Below are 20850 nucleotides of genomic sequence, written 5' to 3'. Positions count from 1 at the left end.
ACTAATATAAAGTTTTCTGAGTTTAAAAAGTAAAAGTTGAAAGTAAACTGAGTTTCCAAAAAATGGAAGTGGAGGGTGTCATGTTTTAATTGCCGTAAACCCTGAAGATATTGTTCTAGTATAGAAGAGGCTGAGGAAGTTAGTTTCTGCTTTATGGTATATTGCCATATTGAAAACTGTTCATATTAAGTTATGCTAACGTTTACAACTCTTCACTATTTGGCTGGAAATAAAATCACAGTTATAGAACACCCTCTGTACTTATAAGATGTGTCAGATATAGTTTTTGGACTTAAAGACTATGTAGTGAAGAGATGCTGATAAATAAAAATGCATAGATATCGGTGGAGGATTCATCGTAAGTGTTAACCTTAGTTTATTATTTTAAGCAGAAAAGTATAAAAAAATCAGTCGTAAAAGCGGCATATATACCACAGATTACTGTTTGGAACTTTTTTGAATAAATTGGCTATGAAATGCCATACTTAACACGTCTCGGTAGTGGAAGTTTAAAACAAAACATCAAAATAGTTCAAATTTTTTGCATTATATTACATGATATATATACAGGTTGTATCTTATCTATATTATATACAAATAAAATAATTTACTAATTTAGGCACTGTAATATTTTCTAAATGGAAGTTAACAGGTGACTAGTAAATATATTAAATATTTATATCTATTCAACATTACGAATATAATTCAAAATACATGTATAAGTAAAAATACATTTATATTAACAACAGTTTGCCATTATTCGTGTAAATTATTAACAGTAGAGAAATTATATAAAATAAAATAGTTTAAAATGTTACTCCACATCGCTTGATTAAGATCGTAGTAAGCTAGATTTTTAAGTTGTTTTAACAAAACTAGAACACAAAATAAATAAAAAAGTACAGTATTTATAAACATATTGAAAATTAAAAAAAATAATCCTGTAAAACAAAAGAGATTGTATTTTTGAGCAAACATAATTATTTATTCACGTTCAAAAGTCGTATCAACATCGATATTTCATTTTGGAATAATCTCACTTGGACAAAAATTGATAATATTTTAAATATCAATCGATAAAGTGGTCGGGTAGAAATAAGGATTTATTCTAATAAAACATACCTAAAGCGATAAATTTAGTACAAAAATAGGTCTATGAATTTCAGTTAGAAAAATTTAAAATATCATCAATCGTTTTGATATATTAGTTATCGCAGTTAACGTTAAATTCATTTGTTATTATTTTCCAACCATTTCCTACACTATACTACGAGACTTGATGCTAGCAAGTTTGATTCCAACATCGGTTCGTCTGTAATTGCGGTGGTAATGGCGCTTGTTGTTTATTAGTCACTGCAAAATATATCCAATATATTGATTAGTATTGATAAGATGAACGCGGATATATGGTAATTAACAATGTTAATAATATAACAAACTTTTTTAGATTTTTGCATACCACATTTGATCAGAAATACAGTTACAAAATGATCCACGATAATTGATAACACAGGTCGGCAATAAAATCCTCTTTCAAAAAAGAATATCATGAATATGAATACCTAAATAGTATATCTGCTTTCTGTTCTTAGTTATAATAGTATCGAATATTGCCTAGAAGTTATTTTACTAGTTTGGTTCCATATGTTCATATCCATGATAGTTTGTGTGCTTTGACTTTGTGGTAGACATTATATGAAAAGTTGATTTATTTCTGACGCATTTAAAAACCTTTTTGCTTCACAATAGCAATAAATGCTGAACACTTTAGTGTTCCATATACATCAAATTATGGGAATGTGAAGGTATTATTCCAAAAAAATTAAATCCATTCAATTATTGTGGAATATTCGTGATGATCTAAAAGTTGTAGCAATATTAATGAGATTGTATCACTAATATTTACTGTTTTTATGTGGACGCATCAGTTACACAAGATATAAACAAAGTACCAGTTTAATCCCTGGTTAAAACTACAAGATATCTGGAAATATATTATGAAATTTACTGAGAATTTTAACTTCACAGTTTAAACTATACATATCTTTCGCAGTTACCGCTGCCAACCGACGTAAGTAAAAGTAGAAAATAATCCATAGAATTTTTCACTGCAGACCAATGTAATCAATTGTCGAAAATGGGTGAACAATTCAGACATCAAGTATCTAAAATCTAGAACTAAATACATTATATTAATGTAGAGTAAGTATTATTTAATATACTATAACTTGGTATTATAAAATATTCATAAGAAATATTGCCATATATAGAAATATATTCCTCTTTAATTAGATAACAATATTGCTGGTAAAAGGAAATAGTATGTAAGGCATTTTTACAGTCAGTATTGAATACTAATTTTTATCGATTACATTGTAACATATACATACTATTTCATAGAGAATGTTGACATTGATAGAATATCAATTTTCTTGAATTGGAATATTGATCAATTCTAGAAAAATGATAGAATGGTAGAAGACTTAAAATTTACTTACTATAATGACTAGGAATAAAATATATTTATTGTTTGTTACACTACATATTACAACATGTAAAATCTTTACTACAATACAAATACAATGCTCAAATACATGCATCAATGTATATATATATATATATATATATATATATATATATATATATATATATATATATATATTGTTGGAACAGGAATGTGTTTTAACAATGCAATAGACGAATATAACCTTTAATATATATTTATAAATTGGTTACATTTTGTCCAATTGCAAAAAATAAATATGCAGTTATCAAGCAAAAATAAAAGAAAATTTGCAAAACAAGTAAAAATCAACTGTCGTAATTACCAAATATATTAGTTATAAATAAAAACATTGTATACAACATTTCGGTTTGTAAAATAATTTAATTAATAAATAATAGACAGAGAGTGACGAAAGTATTTAGAAGAAAAATATTGCATACAAAGTTTTAATAACAGATCAGGATTACATTGAAAGTGCTTTTGTTAAATCATAACTTTAAAAGCTAAAGATAATCTAGAAAATAGGAGGCATTGACACGTGTCATCTTTCAATATAACAATTGACGTGACTTGAGTTAGTTTCAATCTTACGTTCAGGAGAAACAAAATTGCGTGGAAAAAATAGAACATAAAATTGGGTTAGTAAACAGTCCATCAATCCATGCACGAAAAATAGGGACATGCACCGGTTTAATCCCCTACTAACATGATGATTCTAAATTAAAAAAAAAAGAAATACATATTAGATAAGTCAGAAAAGTAAGAAGCATCAGTATAAAAACATAGACAACTAGATTTTTAAAGACTTTTTTGCTCAATTTCGATGTATGTATATGTATATTTAATTATAAGGGTTGTGTTTTAATTTTTATATAACATCTGCGCAATTTTAGTAAGTACTGTTTAATTTGGATCGTAACTTTGCACCATACATGTTTTTTTTAATTTAAATTTTGGACAATGAAGGCAATGAAGCTTTGGGGAGATATTTTATCAAACATCAGGCAATATGTCGACAGATACTGACCCGAAATTCATTTTTAGCTGCTTAGAGAAGCTATTGCTATCCTGAAAATCTTTTCGTCTACCTCTTCTCGACTTTAATAATGAACATCTTGACATGCATCTGAATCTATGCCTTTAAAAAACGTGGGTTGCTTTTCACAAACATAATATTTCCAGATATAAAGAGATAAGGTAAGTGTTAAAATTGGGAACTAAAACGACGATTTTTTAGTTAAAAATAAAGCAGATATTAAGTCCAATTTGAAATACAGCCCTCTTAACAAATATGTAATATTTTTGTCTGACACATATGAGTATCAAGCTACAAGTATTGAGAATAGAAATCTATAGTTATAGGGTTTTTATATTAAATGTACTCAAAGTAAATAATATATCTCTTTTCTATGTTAATTGTCTTAAATACCATTAAGAATAAGACTAACAGCAATTCAGTCCTTATTTTGACTTTTTGTGTTCGAAAATTAGCCACACACTGCTATATCTTGTGAGTAAGGAGGATATTTAACATTGGAAACATTGTTTCAAGTAAATTCAATAAATTGTAATTTCAATTAATTGATGTCATATTGAACACTAGGCATCTTTGAATTCGAATGTCTGTCGAACAAATGGAATTCGTGGAAGTAGTATATCTTCATATTCATCTTTATGAAGTCCAATCAGAATTCTAATCGCGTATTATATGAACTACTAATCATGTACTATTATATGACCTAAGATGAACTGATTTGGGATTCCGGTGAATTAAGAAATTTTTTTGGGAAAAAACACTCTCATTTTTCCATAACATGTCCAATTTATTAGATTCGTATGTCAAGTTGAATTTATATATAATAAAAATGAGAATTTTTGATTAAACAAGATTAAATTGGAACTTTCATAACGATTACCAAGACATCGTAACTAAGGCATATATAGGCTGTTCTGCATTAGAACTTCAAAATAAATAGGTATTATGTTAGACGCTCCTAAAAGAAGTAATAACGTTTGCGGGCATAAACATGCCAAAGTATATGAATATATAAAGTTCTTTAGGATATTCTCAAAATGTTCGACTGTCTCTCATCTTATTTGCGTGAACCCAATTCAGTTTGGACCTGTCATGGCACAGATTGTTTTTCTTTCAACTTCTTCGCCGCAGCGATTATCCTCAGCAGTTCGAGTTTTTGTGTTAGTGAATTATAGAAACTAATGGTGACTTGGATTTTTTTATGTTCAATAATTATAGCTTAATGGTCATACAGTTAAAATGAAAACTTGTTAGAGACAGATCCACAGTTATTGATCAAATGATATTAGAATAACTAATGCAGTTAGACATGAAATTATAGTTTGTTATACGAAAGTATTGCGCTATTAGTTTGTATATCATTTGCAGATAAACTTGTATATATATAACAGTGATAACAATATGATTGTGGTTTTTAAATATATTTTTTAAACACACTATTTAAATGGCTTTAAAATAGTATCACACTAACACAAATTACACAACAAATTAATAATCTACTATACGTCATTGTATCACAGAAAAGCCCATAATCTATATTTAAAATAGTGGTAATTCACTTTTCCTAAGATTTGTTTCATTTGATAATTAAATTATGAGTTTCAAAAACGAGAACTTAAGAACATGCAAATAAACTAATTCAAAATCAGATTTAAATCAAAATTTAATTCCTACCGTCATTTACAAGGTTACGAGAAATATTTAGTTACAACAGAAAAGCGCCACCCATTCTAAAAGACGAACCTAATGCACGTACCTTGACTATTTGAATACAACTTTAATACGCGCCGGAAGGCCGGCGGTCTGGGAAACCGTTCTATCGTCGCGAAATGTTGCTCGAACTTCTTGTCCAGATCGACACCTCGGGGACCCCTTGATTGGTTAACGTCTTTCATTGAAGAATTCCTGGGCGGTGGCGGGGGTGGGTTGATGTTATTCATGCTTGGAATCTATGACGTACAAAAATTAACCTGTAACTGTGTCTCAGTTGAAGTGATAGCTGTACAACTTTGTTTCCATTGTTCTTCTTGGAAATATAAGGACGTCTATGATTTCTGAACGGTTACTCCCTTCGGAGTCTAAATACCTGGTTAATACCAGCTCTTAGTCAATTCACCATGGTGACAAAGCGTCCTTTATTAATTTTGGTTTCATAGTTAACAAATGTTACACTCATTCAACAAAAATATCAAGAGGTTGTTTATACTCTTACTAAATCACTCCTAACAATGACAACAGTACAACAGTAATCATCAATCACACTGTATTTATGTAATAAAACAGGATTTAAAAAATTGTACTTATTTTCACATTTAGAACGAGATTGATAATTGATTTGATAAAAAGTAATTACTAAATAGAAATTATAATTTATTTTGTGTGAACCTATAATTAGTGTTTTCCGGGTTTTCGAAATATCAATAGTTTAGTTTTCGATAACTCAAAAGAAAAGCTAACCATGAACAAGAATCTTCCAAGCCAAACAGCTCTAATGTGCCAAGAGGGCTATTCCGCAAAATTTAGAAATTCTAAGACTTCAATGTATATTAGAAATATTAAAGAAAAAACGATAATTTGAAAGCCCAAAACCAGTAAAATCAATTTTTAAAAGCACTTAGATTAATATTATATATCGAAAGATATATGAAATAATTATACTTTATTTCAAATAATCTAGGCCACCTTATGGGGTACTGTTGTAAGCTATATTCAGTAGAAGCCCGATGGTAATGTTGGTATGGTGAAAAACTGTACAGACTTTAATATTAATGCTATATTAATATTAGGGTTATCTGTATGATACTCAATACTTTTCTAATTATTTGGAAGGGAATTATCTTAAATCTTCAGCAGTAATATCTTCTTCATTCTAATTACTGATTTTGTTTTCTGCGACGTAGTTGCTACTAACGATACTAATAAATTCAGTGAACAATTCCATATCTTGAAAACTTATTCTATCTGTAATCTTTCCCCACGTAGGCGACTTTATCAAATTTGCCTATTCAAACAGTATTTCGGTACGGTACCCAAAGTTGCACTAACAGGTTAAAAGTCTACCATAGTAAAACACATTTTTTTGACAAAATTAGTTTGTTTATTCAACATAATTCCCTTTATGGGCGATACACTGATTATAGCGACCCTCCGACTTTTCGATACCATTTTTGTAGTATGATTTGTTCTTGCTTCAAAATAGGCCTCAGTTTCAGCGATCACCTCTTCATTCGACGAAAATTTCTTCCCAGCGACCTTTTTTTTGAGATCGGAGAACAGGAAATAGTCGGTGGGGGCTAGATCTGGAGAACACGGTGGATGAGCAGCACTTTCTTTTTCTTCAAATGCGGCCGTTTTTCGGCGATTTCGTCCTTCAAACGGTCCAATAACGCTATGTAATAGTCGCTGTTGATGGTCTTTGCTTTTTCAAGGTAGTCAAAATTATTCCATGCGCATCCTTGACGCCATAACCTTGCCAGTCAACTGTTGCGTTTTCCCACGCTTTGAAGCGGGTTCATCGTGTGCAGTCCACTCGGATGCCTGTCGATTAGACTTCGGAGTGAAATGATGGAGCCATGTTTCATCGTCGTTCTTTTTGGTCAAAAGTGAGCTCGCATGGCACCTACTTTGCACAGAGCTTTCTCATACCCAAATATTCGTGAATGATATGATGTGCACGTTCAGTTGATATCTTTTTTCAATTTCATTCAATTTCAATTTACGGTCATTCAACATCATTTTGTCAATGTTTTATTGTCGATGATTATATTTTATACCATTTCTGTTTCGTTATTTTATTTATATTAGAATGTTGTATATATCACAGCTAAAATAAACTAAAATGTCAAAAGTTAAATGCGACAACATCGCGACATTTTGACGTCATACATTGAGATGACGTGGGCTCACTGCTACTTTGGGCAGACTATAGGTCGCGTTAACATTGAACTACATCTTAATCGGCTGTGGAAGCAAAGTTATACCATCAAATAGTACTTACTGCGGGTGGTGGTCTCACAGGTTGTGTGTTAGAATGCGTCTTATGAGGAGGCGGAGGTGGGGGCGCCGACGGTGGTTGCGGAATGCCGGGTGGGGGCGGAGGAGCATGGTTTGGGGGTTTCATCATGGTCGACTTGGAGGGGGTCGCGGGCGGTGGCGCTGACGGCGGTGGGACTGAAGGTCTGGTTGGCAACGTGGGACGCTGTCGACTTGTCGGCTGAGAGCCCTGTTAAAAATTCACGTGTTATTGTTTACTTTTCTATAAAAAAATGCCTTACTTGGTTCAAAACTGGCCCAAGCAGTGACGAAACATTCCTGACAGTTCCAAATTTAATGTTCGCGTCAACAATCGGTGAGTTGTGCGGAGATGGTGAGCGCGGTGAACGCATACTCTGAGCTCTGCTTATTGGTTTATTTGGTTTGAGGCTTAACTTCAATGGGGGAGGCGCAGGTTTTCCTAAATTTAAGAGATACAGTTATACTATAGTCGCCGTATTAGAGCTTACATGTTGAAACATTGATTTTTTCTGGGTATATTTTTTCTTTGTTGTGGCATTTCAAATGATCTGCCAAATCTCTCTGCTGATCTCCTCCCTGTACCCACGATTATATTTAGGATTTTTTTAAATTTAGAAAGTTCAAAAACCAGTGACTATTTTTTTTTCCCAAACAGTCTTCATTTTGCGATTTAAAAAATATATTTCCATCGCCCTGACCATAGCGACATCTTTACTAATCAATGATTTTAGAACACTACAGGGGCTGGAAATATGAGAGTACTTTAACTTTATTTTGTATTCCTCAACGAAAAAGTTTATACCAAAAATATTGTTTTATATTGTCCAGAAAAACGTTTCAAATATCACGCTCTAGATTAGCCTCTTAAAGAGTAATCAAACAATACACACACAAAATCTATTGAATCATCTATTTTAGATAAAGTTCTTGATAGAGCTGAGCTGTAAAAATGAGCGAAGAAATAGTTAATCATTGCGAAAAAAGTTAATACAAATCACTCATTTTGCACAATGAAATCCTGTGGCGTTGAGAGACAAACTCGTAAACTGCAGCCAGATTATAAGTCTCTGACGAGCTGTGTTTCCGAAGTTTTCCGATGGGATCAAAACAAGTTTGCATCTGTAAACATTGTCGATTGCAGGATGGGTCTTGCCGAAATTTCAACGATGACATTGAATGTTTTCCATTTTTATACAACTTTCTACATTTTTATACATATTTGCGTCTACCTCTAAAAGAATTCTGGGTTGGTATTAGGAGTAAAAGACCTGAAGTAACCAAAAAGGTAATTTTCTATTTGTAATTACTTATATTTGTGAGTGTTCTGTTAAATTAAAAGTTTATGAACTCTGGTGTTCATATATATCAACATTCTGTCGGGGAGCAATATGAGATATATTTGAAAAAAAAACTTTTTACTTACCATTTGTGGTGGGAGGTTTTGGCGCTAAATTGGGTTTGCCATAATTGATCACAGGTTTGTTTGATTGCAATCCGCTACTATTTACACTATCCGTATTATCTAACGAAACAAGATTAACATTACTTTTCGATTTCCTACTGTTTTGCAGGTGCACATTAGAATTAGACTGAAGTGACATATGACTTAAATGCAATCCATTCGTACTGCTTTCCGTTAAAGTCAACTGTTTCGTGGTTCTTGATTCGTCCACAGAGATCTAAGAGGTTTTAATGTTAATTATGCACACGGGACACGGTTTCGCCAAAGACTTACGTTCCTAGAGGGAGCGGGTGGTGGTGGACCCCTCGTTCTGGTATCGCTGAAATTGTTCAGTTGCCGTTTCAGTTGGTCTTGCACGCTGCTGAAGTTCTTCGACGGTTGAATTTTAGGCGTCGGCGCTACCTCGGGGGGGCTATTATTGTTGTTGTTTGTGTTCGGGGTGTTTAAGGAACCTGTAAATGGGGAAAGTGCTCAAGCTGTCACGATGATAACGAAATTGTCACCTAATCGTCCGGTTCGTTTCAATTTTGGCATGCCACCAGCGAATAGACCGCCTAAAGGTAAACCATTCGGTGTCGCCTGGATTGAATTGTTTGATATGTTGGTACCACCTGACGTATTACTATTTGAATTTGACGAGTTGTTGACTTTGCCTATAATAGAATAAATAAGATTACAAATTAGACAATACAAAGCAATTATTAGCAAAATCTCCCAAAAAAAAGAAAACAATATAATTTTGGATTCACCAAAAAGAAAGTATCTACATAAGTTGATGTTAGTTCTATTCAAGATTAAATTTATGAAATGTATAAAAACGATAGTAGTTTTTTAATATAAATATATAACAATAAGGCGGTGTATGAAATCACCAAATTAGAAAACAATATTATTAAATGCGAACCACCACATATAAAAAGAATAATACCACAATGCACAAAGTGTCAAGTGGACGGGCATACAAAAAACTTACTGTCGCAAATCATTTAGATGCGTAAAATGTACAGGAAAACATAAAACGGTAGATTGTGCTCGTAAAGTTCGCAATAAAGTGAAATGTGCTAACTGTAACGGAAATCATTTAGCGAACTACAAGGGTTGCGCAGTTCACAAACAGTACATTACAGCAGAAACTATATCCTGCATTAAGAGAAAAAAGGCATCAACAGCAACAAAAATAATCCACACCTACCAGTCTACCCATCAGACCAAGTCAACCAGATATAACTTATGCCCAAATGGTTCAACACAAAATCGAGAAACCACATCACAACCTACTGAAACTAACAGCAACATCTCTAGATTAGAAAACATGATGGCCAAACTAATGGAACAAATGAGTACGATGCTTGGTCTACTCACAATCGTCGTCAACAAACTTGCCTAATGCCTGAAAATATTGACGTTATGATAGTTTCGGAAACACATTTCACGGACAAACATTATTTGAAAATTCCCAAATATAAACTTTATCATACAAATCACCCTGACGATAAAGCAATTGGGGGTACAGCCATAATCATTCGAGATGATATAAAGCATTTCGAAAAAGAAAAATTCCGTAGATCACCTGCAAGCAACCAGTATAACCATAGAGAAAGTCCATGGACAATTAATGTTTGCGATTTATCGCCCACTTAAACATAACAACAATGCAGAACAAAAAAAGAAAAACAATATAATTTTGGATTCACCAAAAAGAAATATATTTACATAAGTTGATGTTAGTTCCATTCAAGATTAAATTGATGAAATGTATAAAAACGGTAGTAGTTTTTTAATATAAATATAATTTAATACAATTACTTCAAAGATAACTGTTAAAGTATGGAAAGTTTCCATAAAAAAGTTATGGTATGCACCTTTTTGATGGACCACTTCAAACACTGTTAAGAAACATACGATTTAAATAGTATAAACATAACCCATTAAGAGGCCCAATACAACTTCGAGTCATTTCTTTAAAAATAATACAATTTTTTAAACGCATATAATAAAATTTAAGGGGATGACTTGTTATTTCAATTTCGCAAAGAGTGTAAAGACAATAAAAGTTCTAAGTTAACAATAATCTTGGTCGATTCAATCGCATTGGGAATCAAATCCGACAGTAGAGAAATCAATGATTTGGGCAGGTTAGAGAAGCTCATAATGATACATCAGATTTCTTGAAACCAATACGAAATTTGCGACTGTCTATGAAGCTTTTCCGGACTTCAACAACGATCTTTTTTTTCGCAAATGATTGGCCTATAAATTGATTTTAAAGGATTTACAAGGGTTGGTGTTATTGTTTATTAAATTTTTCGGTAGTAAAAACCAAAAATGTGTCGAAGCTGAGTCAAATTTTAACTGTGTAAACCAATGAAGTTACAATATGGCTTCCTTGAATCATTACCATTACAAACATGGGATTTTAAAGCCATATATTCGGAAAAATCAAAAATCAAAAATAAAAATTACAAACCACAAAAAAAAAATAAAAATAGGAAATAAGGATTCACTCAATTTTTCAGTATAGGCTCATATAATTAAATGCTATTAAATTAGTAATGAAACAAATAATCATTGTTAAATATAAAAGGAAGGCTTATTTAGATATCGTTATCTATTGTCATAAAAAATGTAAAATTCGGTATGTTACCACAAAGATGATATTAAAGTAGTATTTTTGAAATGTATTCGCACATAATTTTGGATATGTTTGTTATCGATTGCCTGCACTCTCAACCAATTGATCCTGACCAATCTTAGTGCTAGTTATATTTATAGGAGGTTCTCTTTTAAGTTATCTGATTAAATTCTGACGCTACAACTACTTAAACGTCATGAAGAGTGTGGAAAAAATTCGATGATTCTATAATGCGCTGAAATTGATACAGTACATCAAACACTTCAAAGGCTTTACCACATCCTTCGTAAATACAGATATTGCTCCATATTATTTATTTTTGTTTTTATCTAATTTTCAAGGTTAAAATTGATATTTATTTTTTGTTTATTAGCCTAAATGATGCATAAATTGCCTTTAAGTAGGATATATAAAAACTATTTTGGGAGAAAAAGCTGATAAAAAACTTAAGTAGTTTCTACACACTCGTTATACTTTCTCAAAATGTATATAGATTGGGATAATATATTTTAGACCCCGTAATAAGTTAGTATCTATTTGTATCATTTTGTATCTATTTGACTAATTTGTATAAACCTCGTGTAAATTCAATGAGAGTTTCTAGAAAAACGTCTGATTAATAAATTTAAATGATTAAAAAAACAGAGAAACATGATAAAATGTATACATTATTCATGAGGATTACTAATAGTAAGATATATTCAGCAATAATCATTCGTAACTATTAATTTATTGTATTGGATGATTAATAATAAAAGACCGATTAGTATTTGTGAACACCACAATACTTTACAGTCAAAAATTTGGTATGGCTCATCTGTCTGGTTTCTTGTTGATAATGCAGCTAAATCAACTTCTCGGAATGTTATTAATTAATATTATAATCATTTTCGAGCATGATTTTTGATGAAACGTCAAACGCAGGACAGTGAGTTTTATGAATTTCCGTCAGCAGCAAAAAAATGGATCGAAAGCAATCATCATGTTGACATAACAGGTTAATTAAAAAGTCCCCGGCTGACACATAGATGGCGCTACTATAATTAAATCCACATGTTTTTAGTTAGCCCTAACCCTCAAAAGATGCGTGTATAAACTTGACAGCTGTCGGATCATTAGTTTGTGAATTATAGGATTTTGAGTGAAGCAACTTTGTGAAAAAATTGATAAAGAGGAATTTCGCGTGTTGATAAAATATTGCTTTTGAAGGGAAAAAATACAGTTGAAGCAAAAACTTAGCTTGATGCCCAGTGAATAGCGGGTGCCGCGCTAGCATACTTTTGACCAAAAACAACGACGAGTTGACGATTCGGAGCAGTGTTTGAGAGAGCAGATGATCAAGCGTAATAAACCCGAGTTTTTGCGTCGATATGTGACAATGGATGAAACATAGCTCCACCATTTCAGTTCAAAGTCTAATCGACAGTCATCCGAGTGGACTGCACACGATGAACCTGCTCCAAAGCGTGGGAAAACGCAATAGTCGGCTGGCAAGGTTATGGAGTTTGTATTTTGGGATGCGCATAGAATAATTTTCATTGACTAAATTGAAAAAAGAAGAATCATCAAGAGCGACTATTACAAAGAACACGAAATCGCCGAAAAACGGCCGCATTTAAAGAAAGAGAAAGTGCTGCTTCACCAAGACAATGCACCGTGTCAAAAATCCATGAATTGGGCTTCAAATTGCTTCCTCATCCACCGTATTCTCCAGATCTGGCCCCCAGCCACTATTTTCTTTTCTCAGATCTAAAAAGAATGCTCGCTGGGAAGAAATGTTCGTCGAATGAAGAGGTGATCGACTAAACTGAGGCCTGTTTTGAAACAAAAATTGATACAAAAATGGTATCGAAAAGTTGGAGGGTCGCCATAATCAGTGTATTACCATTAAAGGGAATTATGTTGAATAAAAAAAATAATTTTGCAAAAAATGTGTTTTATTATGGTAGGCCGGGGACTTTTCAATTGACCTGTTACATATTCAATACTTGTTTGAGATTGACTGAAGCATGTCTCGGAATGTCTTAAGGTTGCTCGAATAATTATGCTAAAAATCGTGACAAACCGGCGGAACAAGTTGGATCTTACATGTCCATTTCGCTGTTACTTGCGATATCAAAATTATAGTTTGCTAGTTTGGATTTCAAAATCACCACTCGACAATCGACGAAGTGCACAGACTAACAGCGATTTTTGAAAAGCCACCCGAAGAAAAGAAATACTGCCTTGTAATATTCTTGGACGTCTCATTGACTCTTGACCGGGTATGGCATTTGAGATTAATCTACAAAATGAGCAAATTGCTACCGCAGAATTACTGTCGACTGCCGGAATAATATCTTTTCGAAAGAAAATTTAGGTTGTCGCATGAAATGCCTATTTCGACTGGAGTTCCACAGGGTAGTGTCTTGGGACCACTCCTATATCTGATCTATACTGCTGATATCTCAACAACAAAAGAAACAGTACTTGGAACAGTTGCCGACGATATAGTTATTATGGCAAAAGATGTATTTCTGCCTAAGACTGAAGAAAAAGTACAAGTAGCGGTCAACAAGATCTACAAATGGTCTAGGTAATGGAAAATACAGCTTAATAGCTCCAAATCTGTCCGTGTTAATTTTGTGTTGTGTCACTTGACGGATGCCCGATTCCTCAAGCAGAATGAGCTAAATACCTCGGCATACATCTCGCAGGTAGATTACATTGGATACATCATATTAGACAAAAAGCAGAGCAGATTAGAATCAAAGTCAAGCAACTGTACTGGTCAGTTGCAAGATACTATCAACTTGACCTAAAATCAAACAGATTGGTTTATCAGTCAATCATAAAGCCAATTTCGATTTACCGGATGCAAATATGGGGCTACATTAAAGCATCAAACCAATTAGTAATCCAACGCACCCAAAATAAAGTTCTATGATTAACCAACGAAGAGCTGCATGATGACTTCGAAATCAAATGGATACACGAAGTGATCCAAGATTTCGCTTTAAAACAGGAAATAAGGTTGCTAAATCACAGCAACGTGGAAGCAATATCTACTGGATAACACGCAGGAAATCAGCCGATTGAAGCGAACCAAACTTATATTAACTTTAACTTAAATAGTTTAGTTTTATTTTAATTTGGGAAATACATACTAATATATTAATCCCGTACTCGTCTTGTTTGTGTATTAAAGCAAGTATAACAGAACAGTAGTAATAAAATAATTTTAAAATTAAAATTGTAGTAAGCATATCTAATGTAAGATGCAATTAATAAAAAATATATTGGTGAACAAAAAATGTTGATACCAAACCACGCAAAATTCACTTGATGTGCGGGGGATAAATCCCAAAACATAGATCAGTTAATAGAACAGATATTTTTCTTCGAAAACCCTGGCGATAAAACTCGGAGGCATTATTCAGTTCTTTAAAGCCTTATATAAATCAGACAATAACATTTAATGGACATTGTTAAAAATGCCTTCTTAAATTGAATTTATATTGAATCTTGGGAGCCAACTTAGCATAATTCCAAACAAACTACATGCTTTTACCATATAGTTTCTGATGTATATACATACATACTTTTTACTTTGCGCAACATTCATGCATTTTTGGTTTCACCTTGCTACTACCTAATATTACACCAACTTTCTTCTTTTAATTTTAACATGTCAGAAGAACAATTATTTCTGTAACCTAATAAATTAATGTTAAAATCTAATTGTGCATATTACAGAATATGCTATTTAGAAACCGAATTGTTCTGTAATAATTAGCAGCACCTAATGAAGATAAGCTATAATTCTCAAGACTTTTTAGTTATATTTTAATCACTTTTAAATAACTTTCCATATAATCTGTAGATGATATTAGCAATAATGTAACAATTATATATATATATATATATATATATATATATATATATATATATAATTATTAGCTCTAGATTATATGGTATACCATATATCACAAAATTGTATTAACACATTATATGTGTAAACAAAATGAAAATTATATTTTAACTCACAAATATTACATTGACATTCTAAATATTCTTCATGGCAAGCCATTGAACCTGAAAGGACTCAAGTACAAGACTTCACAAAAACGTTATGCAACCCTATATGGACAACCCATAACTTGAATGTAATGTTGGTTAAATATGTTATGTTAAAAATGTTATTTTTTATCACAATGTGTAGTGTAGATTGGATTGCATATTCTCCTAGAATTTAATAACAGTTTTCTTCACTTCAATACTCGAATTTATGTGATATCTTCAACAGATATTATCATAAACACAAACTTTAGGCTTTTAATATACAAAAATTGTATTTGCTGGTCTTGTGCCATGGATCCAAAGAAAAACTCTTGAAGAAAATTACCGTTATAAACAAAAGTTAATTTACAGTTAAGCATTTTCATGATGTTTATTATTGTTTAGATATAGAATATTTATTTCAATCTTATTATATTATAAATATTTATGATTTATATATTTACATAGATATAAATTAATTCTTATCATGTTCTTGTATTATAGTCATAAAAATGTTAGTGATTAGAAAGAAACTATTTTCAAATCATCCACTATTTGTTTTCCATTTTTCTGTGTCTTGAAAGAACAGTCAATCATTGTTCAAATTGTAATCTCAGTAATATCAATGAGTTAACCAAAATAATTAACAAAAAACTGGCTGTTAGAACAGCTGAGCTGCTACAATAACATAATGGGCATGCTAGTGAACTTCTTAACTTCAAAAAGGAAAATCTTTATCCTTCTAAGTTTATGTAAGTGTCTATTTTTAAATAAGCATAAACACAATATAAAATATAGGTCTTGAGAAAAGCATTAAAACCTGTGAATTCTACATTGTAGATGATCTTGAAGCCTCACAGTATTAAATTTATGGCTAATAAATGGTATTGATAAGAATTATTTCTATGTGTAATGATAAATAATAGTGAAATATTGTTTTTAATATTTACAACTGATAGAAATCTCTTATCAATTAAAAATAAATCAATTTAATTTTGAGAGTTATTTTTAATAAACAGAAAAGGTATTTTGAAATTACATGATATCCTAACGAATTACACTTTGTATATTTACATACCTGGAATAACCGGGGCGCTTTTATCTACGGTAACAGTCTTTTTTAATTTCGTTCCTTGTCGAATAGACTTCAGGAGGGCCCCTCTGTCGTCCGATGCTTTTGGCATCGAAAAAGTCGGTGGCGGAGGTGCGTTTGGCGCCATAGGAGGGGGAGGAGGTGGCCCAGGCATTTTCTAAAATAGCTAAATTTATAATAAATAATACTAGTTATAATAATAAAATACACTGAAAGATTTGTACGGCGTTTCCAAATATGAACTTATATTAATCATATAAAGCTGAAAATATGTTTATCTCTCCATTTACTGAGTAAATTACTGATAAAGTGTATATTATGTTTTATCTAAACAGTTACGGGACATTAATAATAGCTACTCGTTTAAAAAAAACGAATTTAATCTAAATTCAAGTTAGTTTGTAAAGTTACCTTCAAGGTTGGTTACCATTAGAAAATAAAATTTTCTCGTTATTTAACAAGAACTTTGTATTAAACTTATATAATTAATCGTAAAACATATTCATTCTAATCTTAAACCTATTTAAGGCATCTTATCGTTTGGATAAAATGTAAATAAATATTCAAATACAGGTAAATAAGTAGGTTGTCAGCTATGACACATACCTAAACAGTACAGTTTCGATGCGATCCTATTGAAACTAGTTTCATAAAATATGTAACATTATTCACGCACACAATATTAAAAACATTTCCACTGGTACTAATAACTCCAACTATAACCCGAATTTCCTCAAAGAATTCTAACGAGAGCGAGAGTTTTTTTTGATAAAAGATGGCCGTCATCAACTGATATAAGCATGCGCGCGAATGGTAGGCAACTTTCTACCGTTCTTTTTTTATGACAAATTGTTGCAATTTTGACACATTAGTATCCATGTACTGACACAGTAACTTGTACAGTTATTATTTCTTATACCAACAATATAAATGAATAATTTTAAAGTTATTAGGGATAACTGTAGTTTTATATGTATAGATTTGTAATATTTTAAAATTCGAATAATGCGCTCCAGGAGAGTTGCCTATAATTTTAGATATACCACGCGGAGAAACCACCTGTTTTTCGTAAACATATTTATTTTAAATCTCTCCCCTATTTACCCCATGTGGGAATATGTATTTTTACCGCACATTTATTTAGAAATATCTGGTAAATTATTTTTCTTCATAGGTTTTACTTAAAACAAACAAGACGATTTTTTTTTTCATAAGAATTACTTTAATTTAATACTTTATTATAAAATGTACTAATTTATTACTGTTTAATATAAATACTAATGCAAATTAACCTTCACCATTTTGTCACTACATGATTTAATTTATTGTTAACACGTAATTGGACTTTATCAACGTTTAACCAATGTGAAATTACCGAATACCAAAGTTTGTCACTTTCCTTTTATTAGTGGATAGATTTTTTTTATTTGTATATCAAACTGTAAATATCGACGTATATGATGTGAAAAATAAAACCATGCTAATTAGTTTTTGTTTAATTTATAAAAGAATGTATATACAGGGGGTACTTTTTACGGTAATTTATATAAATTAAAATATGTTCTTAAATATGGAAGGTACAGATTTAATCGCTTAATAATTTATAGATAGATAGATAATAAAGATAAAAATATATGTTTACATTTTTATCACATATTAATACCTGAAATGTGTGAATAGATTATTGAAATACACGTTATTAAATAATTTTTGTAGTAAGTCTTTCCTCCTGGACAATCATTTCTTCTTTTAATCCTCCAATACTTCGATCTCCTGTCATACATTTCGTAAGAAACTGATTTATTAGACCTGAGAGTTCTTTTCCCGGATCGTTTAGATGTACATGGTGGGTACCTTGTACATAATGATATTCAAAATGTGGACTGACTCGTTTTAGCACGTCCAACAAATCGTAAAAATTCTGTTTGGGCTCGTAGTATTTAGCTGCAAGGGCTTTCGCTATGAAAATAGGAAAATTTATATTTTGAGCATAGTCCAATTGTTCCTCCTGCGTTAGGAATGCGAGTTTGTCAGCTTTTAGTCGAGGATCTCTGGTAAAATAGAATTTACCAGGATGGAGTTTGGATGGGGAGATGTTCCTCTCCAATACGTATTTGGTGTATTCTATGTTAATCGATCCCTGATTTGGTACATGGACTTTCATTTCCATTTCTGCCATTGTGTAACTAGGTGGCTCTTGGGGGTTGTTTGCAAACTTACTATTCTTCAAAAACTGATCTAGTACTTTCGTTAAACGATTCTTTATCAATGGAGCAATCACCTGTTTTAGTCCATCAATACATATTATAAAGTCAACCTCAGTGGGATATAAATTACCATAAGTAAATGATATCATACCACCCATGGAATGACCCATTAAACTGATTTTCGGCCAATTCATATATTGTTTTACATATTTGATGAGACACAAATTATGTAGATAATGATACATGATACCAGGTGGTAATCGGGATGAATATCCATGTCCAGGTAAATCTAATGCTAAATATCCTACATTGTTGTTCAGTAGTGGTATTAAACGATCAAAGGAACCACAATTATCCTGTAAAAAAATAATATTGTAAACATTTATATTAGTTTATAAATAAATAATTAGAAAGATTAATCATGTTAATACTTTACCTGCCATCCATGAAATGTTAGTATAGGTCTAACATCAGTGGGACCCCACCATTTTCCGCGAACTTCTCCCCAGGGAACGGGGATCCTGACTTCTTTAAAATTTGCTTGATTTGAAATCGTTCGTAAAGATTGCTTTTGACAGCGCAGTTTCATAAATGACCTTAACAGGACCATTTTAATGATGCAATTAATTTATATTTTTAGAACAATCGTTTATTTATGATACAGAGGTTATTGTTCCATCCGTTGAAAACTAGTTAAAATTATATTCACGACTGATTTCTTACAGGTTACGACATATGTATATATTCTCATCTTCCTTAAGGTGAACTTTGAACATTGTCTAATCGGTATATATCACAATCATATGTTTTATATTTATACAAGTCACATTTCTACGTTATATTTAATGTAAAAATATATTTTATTTTATAACCTAACATATCTTTAGTGACTCGGTAAACATTTAGAGGTTCCACCATTAGACTGTCATTTGTTCAGATCAGAAGTTCCACAGTGACGGAATTATGTTTCCTTTAAATTTCATTATTTCTGCAACCCATTCTCTACTCTACGTTGGCCGAAGCTTCTTTGGCGGGCTGGATAGCTGATCCGAATTCCGTTGATGATACTGCAGGATAGGGATGCCGATATATCGATATTAAAAAAAAATTGATTTTCTAAATATTATAAAGACATATTTAATTATTTTTAATAAACGTTTTAAGTTGATACTTAATTTGAAATGTTTAGTGCATTTTGGTACTTAAAGTTTTAATATATTTTAGTACTTAATTGCAGTGGTTTATTAAAAATTTCTATATATATTGCAAAAAAACATCAATATTTTTTTTTCTATACATTGAAATTTTTTAAAATAATCAAGCAAGTATCCCAGATCTTTTCGTACTTACAACTACACTGTAAGAAAGAAATAGAGGGCTGGGAAACTGCTCATCGCCGATCCGAGTCCGGTCCAGTCCTATATCCATAGAAAGAGTAACCGTAACTGTGATCCAAAACACCTCTTTTTTCCACTTTCGCTAAAGAATCATTCACAAGAAGAAAAATCACAACTGCCCGAAAAAGAGAAAACTAAACGGATTGTGCATTAATAACGATGGATCTGTTATAGATGGCACTGCTTGGTAGACAGTGGATAATCATAAGCTTGAGAAACATCGCCTGTGGGCAGAAGATATTTCTGCTTAATTCAAGGAACCTAGGGTAATAGATCAGTGGCATGCGTGGTGGTTAATCGACATGATCTCAAGTACTACCTACCTTTTTCTTTATCCTTCTGCATTATGTTCTTAAAACGTTAATAAAAACCTTATAAAATTGTAGACTTCTATACCACAAGATCCCCTTAAAAAGCATCAACATTATTTAATAGATTCTATATTATAATCAAATTTCTGCTTAT

The 20850-nt window shown here is 31.7% G+C and overlaps 2 protein-coding genes across 7 annotated transcripts; both read right to left on the bottom strand.

The window, feature by feature from the left end:
* Window positions 1-530: 530 nt before the first annotated feature.
* Window positions 531-17593, bottom strand: LOC143190896 (uncharacterized). Of its 6 annotated transcripts, none has more exons than XM_076395481.1 (9): window positions 17388-17593; window positions 16767-16947; window positions 9522-9671; window positions 9292-9470; window positions 8980-9235; window positions 7817-7995; window positions 7540-7764; window positions 5299-5491; window positions 531-1353 (listed from the first exon to the last, which is right to left on the bottom strand). In XM_076395481.1, the coding sequence occupies exons 2-9, from the start codon at window positions 16933-16935 to the stop codon at window positions 1283-1285; spliced, it is 1422 nt and encodes a 473-aa protein (XP_076251596.1). In that variant the 5' UTR covers window positions 16936-16947; window positions 17388-17593; the 3' UTR covers window positions 531-1282. The 6 variants fall into 6 exon arrangements, with proteins under 6 accessions (XP_076251596.1, XP_076251600.1, XP_076251597.1 ...); XM_076395485.1 differs by having other exon boundaries at window positions 531-3221; window positions 16767-16938; XM_076395482.1 differs by having other exon boundaries at window positions 16767-16938; window positions 17388-17583.
* Window positions 17594-18265: 672 nt separating this feature from the next.
* On the bottom strand, window positions 18266-20479 carry LOC143190901 (putative serine hydrolase). Its single transcript, XM_076395492.1, has 3 exons — window positions 20339-20479; window positions 19425-20055; window positions 18266-19344 (listed from the first exon to the last, which is right to left on the bottom strand). Exons 2-3 carry the CDS (start codon window positions 19596-19598, stop codon window positions 18481-18483), a joined length of 1038 nt encoding a protein of 345 aa, XP_076251607.1. The 5' UTR covers window positions 19599-20055; window positions 20339-20479; the 3' UTR covers window positions 18266-18480.
* Between the last annotated feature and the right edge of the window lie 371 nt (window positions 20480-20850).

Source organism: Rhynchophorus ferrugineus, unplaced genomic scaffold (genome assembly GCF_030347505.1).
Source record: "Rhynchophorus ferrugineus isolate W39M unplaced genomic scaffold, kcgeb_rfMv2 rfM2, whole genome shotgun sequence".
NCBI classification, from domain to species: Eukaryota; Metazoa; Arthropoda; class Insecta; order Coleoptera; family Curculionidae; genus Rhynchophorus; species Rhynchophorus ferrugineus.
The sequence above is the reverse complement of the archived record's forward strand: the minus strand, read 5'-3'. Positions and strand labels throughout refer to the sequence as shown.

Coding starts and splice junctions, on each gene's coding strand:
- LOC143190896 (XM_076395480.1), bottom strand. CDS start 17,037: ATGATTAATATAAGTTCATATTTGGAAACGCCGTACAAATCTTTCAGT. Junction 16,939..16,989: donor CGCCGTACAAATCTTTCAGT/GTATTTTATTAT, acceptor TAGCTATTTTAG/AAAATGCCTGGGCCACCTCC. Junction 9,471..9,521: donor GAAACGAACCGGACGATTAG/GTGACAATTTCG, acceptor CCCCATTTACAG/GTTCCTTAAACACCCCGAAC.
- LOC143190901 (XM_076395492.1), bottom strand. CDS start 19,598: ATGGTCCTGTTAAGGTCATTTATGAAACTGCGCTGTCAAAAGCAATCT. Junction 19,345..19,424: donor TAACATTTCATGGATGGCAG/GTAAAGTATTAA, acceptor ATTTTTTTACAG/GATAATTGTGGTTCCTTTGA.